At 53.4% G+C, this 16,511-nt stretch overlaps 1 protein-coding gene across 4 annotated transcripts in view; it reads left to right on the forward strand.

The window, feature by feature from the left end:
- Window positions 1-16,511, forward strand: part of LOC108631036 (dynein regulatory complex subunit 7) — a 90,076-nt gene that overhangs the window by 25,681 nt on the left and 47,884 nt on the right. The window contains exons 1-2 of one of the 4 annotated variants that reach the window (XM_018034714.2): window positions 12,237-12,311; window positions 15,470-15,740. The exons of 1 other annotated variant lie outside the window; for it this stretch is intronic. In XM_018034714.2, the coding sequence (XP_017890203.1) occupies window positions 15,686-15,740 (55 nt within the window). In that variant the 5' untranslated portion in view covers window positions 12,237-12,311; window positions 15,470-15,685. Of the gene's footprint in view, window positions 1-11,987; window positions 12,064-12,236; window positions 12,312-12,354; window positions 15,741-16,511 lie in introns of those variants that run through there. 2 more of the 4 variants (XM_018034712.2, XM_026818491.1) reach the window with 2 other exon arrangements.

A 16,511-nucleotide genomic window follows, 5' to 3' on the forward strand; every position in this document is an offset into this window, starting at 1 on the left:
ACAAATTCAACATGCTAATATTGTTTAAGTGTATAGCCTATACATCCTTAATTGTCTGATCTTGGTGATCGGATTCTTCATTAAGCTTGTTCCCTGGAAGACTTCGAAGTATTCAGACTTCTGCTTCCTCGTGTAAGTTCAATAAAAGAAAACTTCAAGTTCAATCCAGTGTATTTAACATTTATTTGAAGACTCATTTCGTGAGTTTTATGATAAGCAAGTGTCATCGTAATTCTGAGCAGCAGTGTATCTACCATTGCAAAGGAAAGAGTTTATGAATGGGTAAGATTGTTTCCGGAAAGCGCGATAAATCGGTTGGGAGATCGGTCAGTTGCGTAAAGAGGCTGTTATGCGCGGATATATGAATATGTATCAGGCTTGGTGGGAGTCGAGGAGGTTATCGGTGTGTTTTAATGCCTGGAAATTAGGTGGGAAGAAGTGCGCGAGCGTTCGCGGATCGGCGATCCAAATCGAAGGCCACGCGATAAGAAAAGGTGTCCTTTATCTCGAACTTTGATGCCTCGCCGGTGACGCAGAATCGATAGCGTCGGGTTTCGCGTACGACCACATGCGTACTTACTGTTTCTTTCGCTACGTCAAAGGACCTGAGAAACGGTCGCGTCATTCGCGTTCCCAGTGCCGAGGCACGTAGCCCTGCGTCACGGTGTTTGTAATTCGCTGCTATATTAAGTCCTCCGCGCTTACGTAAATTAGAAACGGTAAACCTATCCCGATACTATGCGAAACGCGTATCGGTTATTTTTAATAATTAAATAAGATCCGAACGATCTATAATCCTTTGCAGATAGTTACGAAATTCTGTTTGCCACTTTTGTTTCGTTTAACGACGGTTAGCGATACACGGGAGACCGGCGGCGCGTAGAGCGAGCGGTGTCTCAATTTCCGGGTATCGGCATCGATCAACATCTTTCGGTTGATCCTACGGTTTTCATTTACCCATCCGGCGAGTGACTCGTGTGTTTTCGTGAAAATCTCCGGGGCTTTCCCATCGATTTTCGTCGGGAGACCCCCGGAGCTCTCTCTACCTGGTCGCGGAGGAAATTGGAGGGCGGCGAGCGACGAATTAAAACGGAGGAGCAACGAACCGAACGAACCAGCGGCACCCCGACCTCCCCCGTTCCCCCGGACCCAGGAAACTACGCGATTCCTGTCCCGACCCTCTTTTTCACCCGTGAAAATAAACGATCCGAGTACCGATTGGATACACGCCGTACGTGCAAGAAATTTCGTGCTCGTCAGAACGGCGACCAAAAATTCTATCTTCGAAAATGCCAAATCTTTCGCTGGATAGATCGGTCCGATCAGAAAACCAGGAGGAACGAAGTGCGACGTTGGCGAAGTTTTCCCGCGTGGCAATCGACGGACAATTTCCTCTAATTAAATCGGGGAGCCGTACGATCCGGGCATAGCTGGCGGGACCGGAGTCCCGCGGTGTCCGCCGCGCGTATTTAAGCTCCGGGCACTGTGCGTGGCATTCACGGCGCGCCACGCACCGCGCCAATATACCAGTAGTTCCTATCGATTATAGATAATCGACCGGTCTCTCCGCCAATCTCCGATTCGTAACTCGAGGGGTAGAGACCCGCTGGCGATGGGGGAGAGGAAAGGAGCGACCACGGAGGGAGAGAGACGGCGAACGGAGAACCCGACACAGACGACGCGCGGGATATAAACGGGTAGATGGAACGGGAGAGCGCAGGGAGGGCATGGGACGGAGCGAGCGGAGGCAGAGGACGGCGATAGCTGAAAACGCGGCGTGAGTCGCGAGAACTCGAGGAGGGACTTAACGAACGAGCGGACCGAGAACCGACCTCGGAGTCGGGAGTTAACGCTCGAGGGGTCGTTAATTTTCCGATCGTGCCCTTCCCGTCAGAGGCTGCTGCAGCCTCTCTCACGAACACGAACCGACGAACAGAGAGAGAGACAGACGAGAGAGACCTGAGAAAGAGAAAGAGAGAGAGAGATGGCCAGGAGGCATGCGCGCTGGAAATGGCGCGGCCACACGCCGTTCCGTTCTCCGCAGGTACGCCAAAAGGACGTGGAGAAGAATTCGCGTGGTCACGATTAGGAATGTAAAGGTCACTCGGTTGAGAAAAAAAAAATATCGGAGGCGGTGATAGACTCGGCTAGCCATGCGAGCCAGACTCTCCTCCATCCTTGATACGTCTGCTCGCGGCTCGACGCTGCCTCTAATCGTCCCGTGATCTACCTGCGGACCGCGAAAATCGAATAAGGTAAACTGCTCGTCGAAAATATTTAATCAAGTCACCGTACGATTCTCCGTGCTTCGTTTCGTTTATTAGTACGTCATTCGCTAGCGTTAGCTTTTTGAAGCACCGATCAGATTATTTTAGGTCGCTCGGTTATGCGTGGGGTGTGAGCGAAGCGGGGGATGAAACAGCTTTTGATTGAGTTTGATTGCGAGTGGACTTTAGAATTTGAGGGTAGCTGGAGGTGTGGAATGCACCCCGAAAGTATTGTAATCGGCCTCCTCGTGTGCAAACACGAGGGGCTAAACGTACAAATAATGGATTAAGCTGCTCATACAGCATTGCCTAATGATCTGCCTAATATTCGATTGTTCGGAGAGTTCATCCGGATTTTTGGAGGAAAAGGCAGTGAATTTAAATTTTTGATGTACAATTATTGATTTTATTGAATTACGTGCTATTTTCTTCTACGCTATTTCTACGTCTTTCGTGCAACTCGAAGTCTGTCCCAAAAAATAGTGCAAAACATATGTTTACGCCATTCGACTCTACGTCCTTACTTCTTAGAGAGTCGAGACAGAATTCGTTTTAATGTTTAGCTTATGTTACATTCCAGGCATAGTCCTTATTTTATGCAGGACATTTAGTCTTCAGTTTTTAGTCACGTCGGATTGAAGAACAGATAGGCGTTCGATGAACGGTATCCACTCTCTCCCTCGCGTTAACGAAAACCGGGTATTATATAATTAAAAAGTTCTAAAATTAGAAGACTCGCTGGCGCAAGAGAAAAAGTAAAGAGGAGACCAGAGGAGGTCCATTCGCGCGCGGTTAAATGCGTACGTATAACTCTAGTACTCGACACAGGTAGTTGCTCGCCGGCCTTATGCAATACGTATATCCTCGCATTTAACCGGGGAAAAAGGAACAATGAGAAACGCAGACTTGCGAGCATTCGATGTAACTTGAATAGGTACGCGACCCGTGAGTCGAGTAAATATATATACACCGGGCGACTCGGGAAACGGATAACCGCTACCCTCGATTACGCAACACCCAATGTCCTCGATTTATACGTTGGGGTGTCCTTTCTTCGACTATTCATTACGTAATCGTCGTCTTAAAGCCTCTCGGTGTCTTCTTTTATCAACCCATTTGCATCGTACGGAAATATGAATTCGCAAGTATGAAAATAAGGAGCTTATCACCAAATCTTGCGTTCTATGTTCTACGTTATCCTTTATACGTTAATTGACGTTACGTCTTGGATGACGTCATTAGTTAAAAATAATTAAAACAAACTCTTCTTCTTTTCAATAATTGGTCTTCTTTAGTCTATTTCCATTTTTTAATAACGTTTTATAATTTTATTTTCAATTTAACGGAATATCGTGATAAGGAATAACAAAATTGAACGTGTCCAGACGCTCCGCAGATTGATTTTGTCTCTATAATGAAAAACTGCGATGCCGGATGTTCAAGTGTTAAGAATTCGTCTATTGGTAGAGGACTGGCCGAAAAACGGGAAACGAAAACGTCCCTAGTTCGACTTTCAGCCGCCCGTTTCCCTCTTCGGTTCGATCCTTCCGAGAAGCAGCCTCTGCGTGCTTCTACCCACCGTTTCCTTGGTCGTCGAGTTAACGACCGCACCTGCTACCATCTCGGCTCGTTTCGGCGAGCACCGCGCGAATTTCTTCCCTTCGACGTGCCCTCCGCGCGCCGCGCCGAACCCAAGGAGACCGTATTTCCGCTCGGCGAGCGCGCTTCCCTTTTAGACCAACCTGGAAAATCCTCCCTCGGCCCCCGGGGTTGGCCGCTTTTAAGGTCGATGAACACCGGAAGCGTAATCGTGAAAAAAAAATCCTTCCAACGTTCTACTTCTTCTTCTTCTTCCTTTTCGTCTTATTCGCGAGGATTTTCTTCCTCTTCCTTTTTTCAATATCGCGGAGATGAGAGAATTTGTCTCGAATCGTGGTATTAGTTCAGGCGTGGGACCGTGTCTTAACGTGGGATCCCGGACTGATTACGGAGATCGGGAGGATTAAAATCGTAACAGGAATTCGCGGAGGATTTTTCGGTGCTCAGAGCGTTAGGAATGGAAAGTTATTTCTCGTTAAATATTCGATATCGGAATAAACGTTTATACAATTTTGACTGAATCTTGTTCCGTGGTGTCCGTAACCTGAAGGGACGTCGTTAATTATGCAAGATTATACGGGGAAAATCTGGCAATAAAAAGTTAGTCGAAGAGAGCGGCGAGAGGTTGGCAAGACGTTCGACGCCGGGCAAACGGTGGCCGTCCGGCCGACAAACAACCGTCTCTACACGGTCGCGACTATACGGGCACGGATCGATCGAGGGCCCAGTCCCTTTCTCGCGAACCAGAGACCAGAGACGAGACGACGACCGCCTTTAAATTTCACGCGAGAGAAACGCGCATACCCGTACCCTCGTCTTTAGAACCACGCTCCTTTCCACGTCCCACCGTCGTCTCGCATCTTTGCTCAAACCCAACTTCGCGGTCCCTTGTTCGATGAGTTAAAAAAAAAACGATCTGACTAAAACAGGCCGACAAATTATTTGTCGTATTTGATTTATTAGAGAATTACGGAATAGAGATATAAAAATATTTTCTAATCCGGAAGCCCTACTAGAGAATTGGTATGCTTAGCATATTACTGGAAGCGATCCGAAGCCCGTTAAATAGCGCGAATAATAATCGCCGCACAAAAAACGGTAATTAAGCTGGGTCCATCTGTCTCGGGACGGGAGGTATTGGCGACCGAAGGCAGGTATAGAAGAGTGGCCTCGTACGCGATTCTACGCTCGAACCCTGCTTAATTCCAGCCGGGGAGAAGTCGCAACAAAAGTAAAGAAAACTGCGCCGGTGTAAGGCGTAGAAGACACGCAAAGGGAAAATGGTAGGGCGGATTTCGCCCGTGATCCGTTTCGTGGATTTCGACGCAGAATAGAAAACGATGCATTACCCCTAACAAGAAATTTTTTGTTTCCGCGATATTAGACTCAAGGGAGAAACAAAAATAAGAGAGGAATTTATTTATTGGGTACAAGTAAGGATAAGTGATAGTTTATTAGATTCTGCACACACTTCGCATACATAAAAAGTGTAACACTTTCTCTCTCTTTCTCTCTCTCTATCTTTATTGCTTTCCATGCGTCGACGCTAGTTCGAACTACGTAGTTTCTGTGTGTGCGTGTGGAGTGGAATCCGGAATCCCTTGAGTCACCCACACGTACGTTGGGTATAAGTAAGGATAAGTACAACAGTATTTTGGACATCGAAATATTTGTACGCTTCGTTTATCTGTTGCTTTATTGCAATCTATGCGTTATATTTGACCAGGGGTAGTAACGGTGATTCTGTCGATGGAAAAATCCACGAAGGCCGCCAACAGGAAGAAAGCCGGCAGATAAACTTTGCCGACCGCGTATCACGTATCTGCAATTCCTCTGGCCGTCGTCGATCCGCCGTCATCGACGTTTCTACGGTCGTCCGTCTGTTCGGCGACAGGGCGTCGAGAGAACGCGTCCCCTCCTGGGTCCGGGTCGCGATACGACCGCAATCGGCGACGTCGAGTGACGTTTCGGGGCAAACAGGAGAGAAAGAGAGAGAGACAGACAGACAGACAGAGAGAGAAAGATAGGGAGTCGCGGTCTCGTGAGAGAAATGTACGTGTCCAGATAAAAGAGAGAGGGAGAGAGAGAGAGAGAGAGAGAGAGAGAGAGAGGAGGGAGCGCGAGTTTATCTCGACAGGCTGCTCGGCTTCGTGGTTTAATATATGTATACATAGTAGAGTAGGTGAACGCGAAATCGAAAGAACGCAAGTGCGTGGAGCGGTACATATCGGTAATCGCGTGTAACGCGTAAAGAGACAGCTGGGCGAAGAGCTGGAAGGGGGAAAGTGGTTAGGGTTGCGAAGGTAGAGAGAGAGAGAGGGAGAGCGGAGAATCATCGTCTGGCTTTACGAGTACCGTTACGCGCTCTCCGGTTCTCGTGCGTGTTCGAGAGGCGGAGAGGCACAATGGACCGAAGGAGCCGGCTCCGAAGTCTTCTTAATTTTCTCCTTGGTGCGGCCGGCCGCAACGCGGCGCGGCGCGAGACGAGCAGGCCGACCGGACCGAACAACGCTGGCGGAACGAGAGAATGCCGGCAAAAGTCGACGGACGGAGAAGGACGGAGCGCAGAGAGCGAGAAGATTGGGACGGATGGAAGAGCCGCGGCTTTGCGGGAACGAGAGAGAAAGAGAGGAGCGACGCCTCTGTCGTCCCAGTCGGCGACGGGCATCGAGGCGGGCTTTAATTAGCACGGGATTTCGGCGAACGACGGACGGCCAGCGTCGGAGCCTCGTCGCGGGCGAACGAGTCTCGAGGTTTTCCGTGGTAGAGAACGCGCGGTGCTCGCGTATCACGAATGGAAGGAGGGAGTGAGAGGGAGAAAAAGTGGCCGCGGTCGAGCGAGACGGATGATCGAGGACGACGAGACGCCAACGAAGAGGCTCGGCGGGAGATAGATAAAGACGGAACGGAGAGAGAGGGAGAGAGGAGAGAGACTCGGGGCACCGTGAAGAGCCGCCGCCGCGTGTTCCGAGGAGACGAGGGCAATAGGAATGGTCGCGGACACTGAGAAGCGCGACGAAGACGAAGATAGGGACGGCTGGCTAGAGGGAAAAAAAAAAGAAGCAGCGGTGGACGTAGCGGAGGAGAGAAATGAGGTGGACGATCGGGTGAAACAAAGAGGGAAGGTTGATGGCTAGGGAGAAACGGGACGGTGAGCCGGGACGGGAAACGGCAGGAGAGGGGAAGGGAAGGGCGAACGCGCTTCGAGTTGGCGCGGGTGTCGGATAGCAGGGTGAAGGAGGGCGTGAGCGATGAGGGGGCGGCAGGCAGAACGGAGCGGCGCTGGAGGGCGAGCGAAGGGCGGCGAGTTGGGTCGCGAGACTGAAGGGACGCGCGCGCGGCCGGCTAAATAACGGCCTGCCCTATCCTCCTTCTACACCCACCGGCCACCCCCTGTTAGAACTCAACCCCAACTCCGCAACCTCGCGTCGCATCCCCGCGCTCCCGCCAATGCGCCTCGCCTCGCCTCGTCGTCCACCCTCTTCTTCGACCTCCCAACTCCCCCTTCGATCCCCCCCTTTAACCCCCCGGTGGTCGGACTCCCTCGATCTACCTCGCACCTCGGTGACGAGGGGTTTGCGGGAACACCGGGGATGTTAGATTGGTACATCGTGGAAGAGCGTGGGGGGCGGGGGGTCACGTTCCGCATCTCTCGCTTTCGGGCGCAACGTACGGCGACGTTAACGTCAGCGGGTGCGACCTTCGGTTTGGTATGTCTTCCCTCGTGCATCTCTAGTTTCGACTTTCTTCAGCTTCGGGGACGCATAGCCGTTCCACCGATGGCAAGAAGTATTTTTAATTACGCGTTTTTGCATCGGGTTCCGCGCTCCAAGCGAAAATAAACGCGATGGTGTTGAAATACTTTTTAGTAGCTAGCTGCGTTCCGCGGAGCGCGCACCGACGTTTCTTCTGTGCACTCTCTCGACCCCGGCGGCGGTTATTAAACGAGAAAACGAGACCGCGGTTGTGAGAGAGACCTTGGTTCCCGGTCCGCGGGTCCTCGCGGATTCCCTGGCACGGTTCGATATACCCAGAGGTTATTTAGACCCACCGGTTAATGGCGTCCGCTCGCAACCTCGCGACGCGGCCAGACCCCGCGTGATCTCATCGCCCCTTTTTTAACCCACCACGTTCCCGCTCCCCAATTTTTAGCCTCGCGATCGCGTGTATAGACCGAGTCCGACCGCGTTTTATCGAACGCACCGAGTTCCCCTGTCGCGAGGTTTTTCGACCGTAGTACGCGTAGCCAGCGTAACTGTAAAACGTTGGAAATCGAAAGCGAGGCAATTAGCGATAAGTGTATCTCGGGATAGATGCCTCGGCCCTGGGACGTCTCCTATCTCGGAGGTATACCTCGTATCTCTCCGAACCGTAAAAGACTCGAAAAATCCATTGCGAGAAAAAAGGGAATACGAAGGACTATAAATACGGCGCGTTACGCCGTCGCCTCTACTATCTGCGTGAACAAATGCTAACCGAGTGTTCGAGCTCGCGTTTCTACTATACGTGGGCAGTCGTTTCCCTTTCCTCTTATCGCGCGGACAACTCCTTTCCGGTTATTCGCCTGGGATCAAACGTCTCTTATTAAAACGATCTCTCTTAAGAATCGGCGTTACGCCGCGCCGTTATTCATGAGGGAACTTTCTCCTACGCGTGGAATCGTGACCTTGCCAGGCCTTCCGCCTGTTCTTAGTTCGACGTACGGTCGCGGCACAGCCAGCGGTTGACATTGAATCGTGGCGGGATACGTTCGCGATATAATACGGCGCGCACGTGGAGAGGAAACTTGTACACAATGAGGCACGCCGGTGAAAACGCTGTGGTATAACAAACGAGACTCCCGCGTCCATACCGCCGCGGTTCCTGTGTTCGGCGCGTACGGCTACGTTTTCTCTGCCTCTCCGCCGGCTCGCTCTCTTTCCCGTCCGGGGGTCTCGTGCACACGCCCACACGTAGAGAAATCGTATACGTACACGTAAACTAGGTATAACTCGGTCTCGAGTTCTCGAGGTGTGTTTCTGTTTTACCTACCGCCGACTCGTAAACGCAGTTTAAGCGACTTCCAGCCGGCAGTCAGCGCCGCTCTCACATTACGGAAGCGAAGTTTTCAAGTTCCGCGACACTGACCCAGTTTATTCTCTCTCCCTCCTCCCCGCCTTCGCCCTCCGTCTCGCTCCTCGCACGCTTCTCTCTCGCACTCGTGCCCACCACCCTCTCCCTTTCCATTCCTAATACTTTCAGTCTGCCGGTAGTTACAGTTTCCCGCAGGTAGCCGGCTATACGTATACGTCTGCGAATGCACTCAACTCTCGGCTCTCTTCCGCCTCTTCCTCTTCTTCTTCCTCTTCGGCCACGAGAGTTCGAACTCTCTTTTGCCCTTGTCGAGCGACCGATCGCCCATCCGTGATAACCGGATGCGCTACTCGCTCGCCTCTGAACCGTTCGTTGTACCTCCTTCCAGCTTATTTTTAATATAAAAATCAACGTTCATTAAGATTCATCCGCGTTACCTTCGCAGAATTTAATTTAATTACCGGAAAACTGGAGGAACGGTCGACGTCGAATTAATGCGTGCACTCGTTCGAAGAGAAACAGAGAGGGAACAGAGTTAATTCGATTTACGTAATCGAGTCGTTATTCTTAGTCGGACAGCCGCGATAAACGTTCGGCGTCGCGACACTGTTCGCGAGCAGGATTTAATTTGTACCCGCTAGTTCTAATGACCCTAATACCGACATTAGCGGCCCCGTGTCGCGGCTAAAACGGAGTTCGCGCGTCCCCTCCAGGCATTTGAACGTCGTGTTTTCTTCGTTTTCAGAATACGCACCGCGGCGACGGCGGCGGCGGCGGCCTCGTTTTCGAAATACGTACACCGGACGCGTAGAAGAGACGCGCGAGCGCGACCGTCCGCACCGTTTCCAGCCGATCGCAACGAAACCCATAAAAGCCGTTGCCAAATCGTCGTCAACGATCCCCCCTCGGCGCCCCTTCGTCGTCTCGTCACGTTCCCGCTACTCGCCCCGTCTCTTTCTCCGCGCGCGACGCGACGCGTCTCTGTCCATCGCCCGCTCCGTTTAACTTGGCTAGCGCCGTCTGCGTCGCTCTCTCATCCGCTTCATTGTCCGCGCCTATATCCCCTTCGGCACGTCTCACCTTTTTCGATCGTCGTCGGAACGCGAGGCCCCACGCTTCACGATTGGAAAGCGTCGCCCCACCCTATCCTCTCTCGTTCTCTCCTCGTCTCTCCCGACGACACGATTCCCCGCGGTCCTCGTCCCGCTTCTAGCCGTTTCGCCGCTCGATCCTCTCGTCTTTTTTTTTTTTTATCTTTTTCCAGTCGTCTCGCGCGCTCTCCGTCCATACGTACCCCGTGGCGAGACGATTCGATATCGCGGCGGTAGCGGCTGGTGGCGGCAGCGCGACGTTGGCCGGCTGTGCCAGAAGAAAAGAAAAAATGCCTCTGACGCTCTCCCGGGAGAAAGAGTAACAGGCCTCCGTGAGACGCGCGCAGGAATAAGCGTAAAAGGGGGCTGACGGGGCAGCGGGGGCGGGGAAGAGGACGCGTACACGCGGCGGCACCAACACCCGACCGCGCTCGGCACATGTATCCGTCCGTGGGTAGGGCCCCGACCAGCCATCAGCCATCCTGTCATAGACAGGATGCGAGGGTCCGCAAGTCCGAGCCGAGTCCGCGTTTCGTCTCATCCTCGTGTCTCATACCCATCGACGCTTCATTCCTCCTGGCCCGGTCTTTATCATAATCTACTACTGTTCACTATCCTAATGATTACCGGACTATCATAAACATACAGTAGACTCCCGTGTACTTAACACGATTCTTCGTATAACGCGAAAAACAATGAAACGGGGATTAACTGATTTGACAATTAAATCTGCTTTCATTGAACATTAGAAGAACGAAATGCATTGCATAATTACGTTTTCATTCAATTTTATTGAAAGAAGAGATTTCTTACATAGGTATAGACCATTTTCTTTCTCTTACGTATGTCTTTCTTAATCAACTTTGCAGATATGCCATTTATTTTAAAAGTATTGTCCGTTTGCTCGTTTAAACATTGTAGACACAATTTTTCCTACGAGTGCATAAAATCCGCGGACTAATTATAAACTAGAGGCTTGATGTGGAGCAGTATTTCGTGAATCACCGGGTCGAGACAACGTAACTAATTTCTACGTTGGAGATACCCGGTAATCGATCTCTCAAAAACTGGTTTCGATCGAATTCATCGGCGCGTCCACGTCGCGGCTGGTGTCGTTACGCTCGGCGGCGTGCACGCCTCCTTTTTTTTTCCCCCTCGCGTGTTTTCTCGTCTCGTCTCTGCCCGTCCGTTACGTTTTTCCCGTTTGCGAGCCACATACAGCCGCGACTACGCAGAAGCACGCGCGACGCGCACTCCGCAGAATTTAAAAAGGAGTTCACCGTCCCTCGTACGCAGGGAGAACAGAAGTGCTCTAAATTCTCTTCAGATAACGAAATATAAATCGACGGATAGAAGGCGAAAACGTCGCAGGTGCCCGAAATGGGATGATAAAACGTGAGCCGGTCAATTATGCATGGGGAACGGTTTCTGCTAATAAGGATGTCCATCGTCTGGCAATCGCGTAGCGGCCATCGCTCGGACGCATAGATTCGGAGCGCATAGCGAGCGCGAGTTCCGAGTTCCTCGCATAGCACGGAAACGCTGACGGGTCCGTGCGGTGCTGTTTCGCAGCTACGGTATACGGTATACGCGAAAGACGATGAGTGCGGGGGTAGGTGTGGCGTTCGGTGGCCAGAGGGAATGCGAGGGCGAGAGCGGGATAGATAGAGGGTCGGGCGGGCACCCGGACCGTGGTGCTCGTAAATTCTCGAAAGGAACGGTCCGTAGCAGCGGCTCTCTGTTACCTTACCGCTCTTCCCGCGGTAATATTACTCGGCTTATATTGCCGGGCCTCGGCCGTGGGAAAAGGAGCGTCCGGCGGGCGAGAGCGAGACAGAGAGAAGGACCGGTGTATACGTAAGCAGGGCGCATCCGCGGCTGGCTGGCTGGCTCGCTCCGCTTCGTTCGGCGCGGCGCGACGCGCCGCTTCGCGTGTACGTGCGAGGAGAAGCGAACCCCGAGGGATCGCCGGCCAGGCCCAGGTACGCGTACATATATACGCGCTCGTGTCTACATAGGATATGTACCAGTATGTAAGTACTCCGCGTTCCAGACCGCGCGCATGTGTGTGTGTGTGTGTATGCACGCGCGCGATCCCTCGTAAAGCAACCGTGGCGATAACCCACACCGCGACGCGCGACGCGACGTTGGCGTCCGTAGTTGTGCGCCGGCCACCGCTCGCGTTATACACACCCGTAGTTATCCCCTTTGTGCGAACCGGGGTTCGCGAGCACGCACGCACGCACGCGAGTGCGGCGAGGGAGAGCGAGGAACGCGTCGGGTAAGGATATAGAAAGGAGGGAAAAAGAAGGAAGGGACGAGAAAAGAACGGGCGAGCGACGACGACGGCGACGCTCTGCCCTATCGGTTGTCGCGAGGAGAGCAGCTGGTCGCCACGCTGCGCGACACTTGCACCTCTCCGGCTCCAAAGCGGGACCCGCATGCCGCACCGATCCCGATCCGACGTCGCTTACCCCGAGGGGACTGCGAAACCTACGTCGCGCTCGACAAACACCGTCTATTCAAAGCTTTGTTACACCTACCTACGTATCGCCCACGAACTTTAGAACGATCGACAGAACTTGGACTAATGAAACGCATAGATTTCGATCGAACGAGTTAGACCTCTTAGCTGCTTGCGAGTGTGCGTGAATCGCGATTGCTTCGCGACACGTCGCGACTGTCGCGACTCGAGGCGCTCTCGATGCTCGCCGTATCGTGGCGAGACGCGATGAGAATCTACGTTCTCCGAACGAAGCCGCCCGGTTTGACCGGATACACCCGGTACCCTCTGCCCCGTCGTGAATTTCTTTGTTGTTACATCCACGCCAGAAATCTCCCTTCCCCATTCTTTCATGCTTCTCGTTATCTCTCGTCAGCCCTCGATAACGTTTTCCGCCTATTTGCTCCTCGGGCACCGTCCGCGGCCTGAACAAATTTTCGTCGCTCGAATTAGGTTGGTTATCGCTGACGCAATATCGCGACGCTTCTTCCTTCCCATCTCTGTCTATGTATGTATGTATGTATTTCCGATACGTCCCCGATAGCTATCCCGGTACAAACAAAGTTGCAAAAAGCTGAGCCGACGGATTTTCGATTGGCGATCGATAGACCTTGGCGCAGGATATATCGGCGCGACGGCTCCTCCCGTCACGCGTCACGCCACCGCCACAAAGAACGCCGTTTGCCACGCGGAGCGGAGTTTCGCCGACAAACGCGAACGCGGCCAATCGGCTCTGTGTGAGCGCGTGTACGTGCACGGGACGCAGACCAGCGTATCGACGAACGAACGTAACCGTCATCGGTCATGGCGCAGCGCGCAATGACTAAGCGGCGCAAAAAATCCCGCGTATTACGGAGCGAGGCAGGGGACCCGCGATCATCTATAGGGGAGAAGTCCAACGAGGTGTTCGAAACTGATGGGGAAAACCGTGCTCGCCCATAATACCGCGTCCGGCCACGTCTCCTTCTTTTCCCCTCCGCGAGTCTCTCTCGCGTTTCGTAACGCGTCCCCAAACGCGTGAAACATCGGATAAACGTCAGCACGTCGATTAGATCGACATTGTTTCCGTTACAAGGACATCGGAAATTTTAACGGTGTTCATCCGAATGGACACTTCGAATGCTTGATTCTGCATAAAAATCGGCGCGGTCTAATTATAAGCTTGCGGAGATGTCGAAACCGTTTCTTCGAATCGAATCTGTCGCAATCTCGCGGGTCGCGAGTCGGATTAGGCAGCATACATTCGCGTGGAAGAATTCAGTGGCGGTGGATCGCGTGCTCGCGGCGGCTGTGTGCGTACACACGGCCACTATTAATCTCGCCCGGTGATACGTCATTCCGAAGCACCGCCTAACCGACTCTTATCGAATTCGAGCCACCCAGTGCTCATTATACATTCGAGAGGCCGGTTGGAACGCATCGGCGTACGGGAGGCGTCGCCACGGCGATGATAAATAGGGACACGGTCGACCAACTTTTTCAAACGCAGCCACGGGTATCGTGCGTCGAGGGAAAAGGGCTTGGGAGCCGCGACGGTGGCTACCGCCGCACACCTGTAACCGTTCCCCGTCTAAGAATACACGGCCGCGAGATAGAAGGTTCATTTTCATGCAATTAGTCCCGTCCGGCTGCCGGTCGATTACGCCGGACGCGCGTTTAGTCGCGCTTAAGGGAAAACTAGTTCGCGGAACGATCGATGCGATGCCCCGCTATCGATTCCCAGACACGGTCTTCGTGTCCGTACCCGTATCCGTGTACGTGTCGTCGCGTTCGAGCCTCGTATACAGCCGCGTGTTCCCTCGTGCTCCGATTCTTTCCTGTCGCCCGTGCCCGGCAGTGGCAGCAGATGTCGCGGCCCCGAGTTCTCGAGCCGTCGAAAATGCGCGACGGTTCGTTCGAAACGGCAGGCCGCGGTAATCGCCGCCGGCCAACCCACGCAGCTGTAACACGCAGCATATTTTGGCACCGACCAAAGTTTCGGAATGTATCTTTGCGTAGTCGGATTTGTTTGAGCAGCGAACATTTTTCGGGTGTAGGTGGCTGCACGAGAAGGGATAGTAAGAGAGAGAGTGACGAGGGGGGCGGGGAGGAGCATCCTTTTCAGAAGACCCTTAACCCTGCGGGTGACGGTCGAACGGTCGGTCGGTCTGTCAGTCGGTCGGTCGGCCTAACGTCGGACAAAAGGGATCAGTCGGGAGCCTGGGAGGATAACAGCGGCGCGAGACGCTCGCCGAGGGGACGATTCCGCGGCGTCAAGAGACGCGAGGGGCATGCAGTAGAGAAGTGACGAGGGGGAAGGAGAGGAGAGGAGAGAAGAGGCCTGGCAGCAGGAAGCTCGCGATGCGTGACTCACCGAACCGACCGAATGGCATAGAACCCGCGGGTTCGCGTTCGCGCTCTGTACCCGTCCCTTTCTTTTCCACGCGACGATCCCTCCATCTCTCGTTCTCTCTCGCGCTGCCGCGTCCCCGGTTTCTCGACCCATCCTACCGATTTCCCCCTTCGCTTCGCTTTCCATCACCCTCCTTTTCCCTCGAAGCGGTGGCGAGGGAGAAGAAGCCCCCTCGACGCCGTTCCCCCTTTCTCCCTTGCCCTTCCCTCGTTCACGTCGTGGGTCGCACGGCCCCGTGTCTCTCTCGGCTCCGGTTCCTGCCTGCCTAGCCCCTATATGCCCGCGGAGCCTTTGTCCTCTGCCATCGTCTCGCGTTATTTCACACTCTCTCGCGCGTCCCTCTGTCCTCTCTTCTCCGATGGACCGCGCGTGAGAAAGAGAGCCCGGCCGCGGTTGCTTAAAAACCGAAAACTTGAGACGCACGCGATGCGTCCACGGCCAGGCTGAGAAATTCTCATTCACATCCGTCTCCGAGAAATCGACTTCTGTCCGTCGTTATTTTATCGCGTTTAAATGATCGATGCCGGCGGCTGATCGTCCTTAGAGCCTGGGGCCAGATTCGCGTATACACGTTCGTGCGTATCCACGATTACGTGCACGCGTGCACCCAGCCGTGCGTACCGCGCGGTGTGCGTGCGTGCGTGCGTGCGAGCGACAATGGAAGCGGTGAGGGGCGGAGGGGCAGAGTCGCTAACTGCGTCCGAGCGAGGAATTAGCGAGTCGTGCGGCGAAGGAGACTACCGTAAAGTCGTGGCTCGTTATGCGTCCGACAGAGCCTACTCCGCCTATGTCGCAGCCTCTAGCGTACGTGCTACGTAAGTACATATATACATTATAGGAGGGAATACATACGGGGCTGGGGGTTAGGGAATGGAAGCGACGCGCGATGGGCCAGCAGGAATGGGTTCGAGGTTAATGCGCTCACCGGGTCTAATGACCAAGGACCGACTTTAGGGTGGGCCGCGCCCGTCTCCGATGCCTCCGCTGAATTTGCGGCTGCAACGGCTCGCTTTACGTAATTGCTAATTAGTAATTGCCGACCGCCGCGCCGCGACGCACCGTGCATCCGGTGAAATTTTTATCGCGCGGAATATCGAAGGTGAGCCCCGGGCTTGATTAATCGATACACTATTTTTCTTTCGCCGACACCCCTCACTACCCCCAGGCCCACGCCCCCCGCCGCTCCCTCCGCCTACAGCTTTTCCGGCGAGTCCCGCGATCGAAGAGGGAAGTATAATAGTTGCCGCTATTACGTCCGGCATCGAGAGGCAGGAAAAAGTCTAGCTCGAATATTGCGCCGATTGAGACCGGCTTTATTACTGGTCGACGACAAATAGACTCGGCCCGCCAGTACGTATTAATTGACGTTAATTAAGTCCGGGAGAGGACATTATATTAATAGGCAGGTTATCTTTCGCGACGCGTTTCCGATGCGAACTCCAACTTTCCCTTTCCATCTTGAACCACCAGTTTACTCGGTGTTGCCCGATCCGTGGGATGATTTACGACGCGATTCCGCGTTCACGGGAAAAATTCTTCTGTTCGCCGTCCCTCGGAAGGAAGGGTCGGTCCGTCGTAAAACTTAC

This window comes from Ceratina calcarata, unplaced genomic scaffold, assembly GCF_001652005.2.
Source record: "Ceratina calcarata isolate Rehan_Ccalc_2016 unplaced genomic scaffold, ASM165200v1 scaffold8, whole genome shotgun sequence".
Taxonomy (NCBI): domain Eukaryota; kingdom Metazoa; phylum Arthropoda; class Insecta; order Hymenoptera; family Apidae; genus Ceratina; species Ceratina calcarata.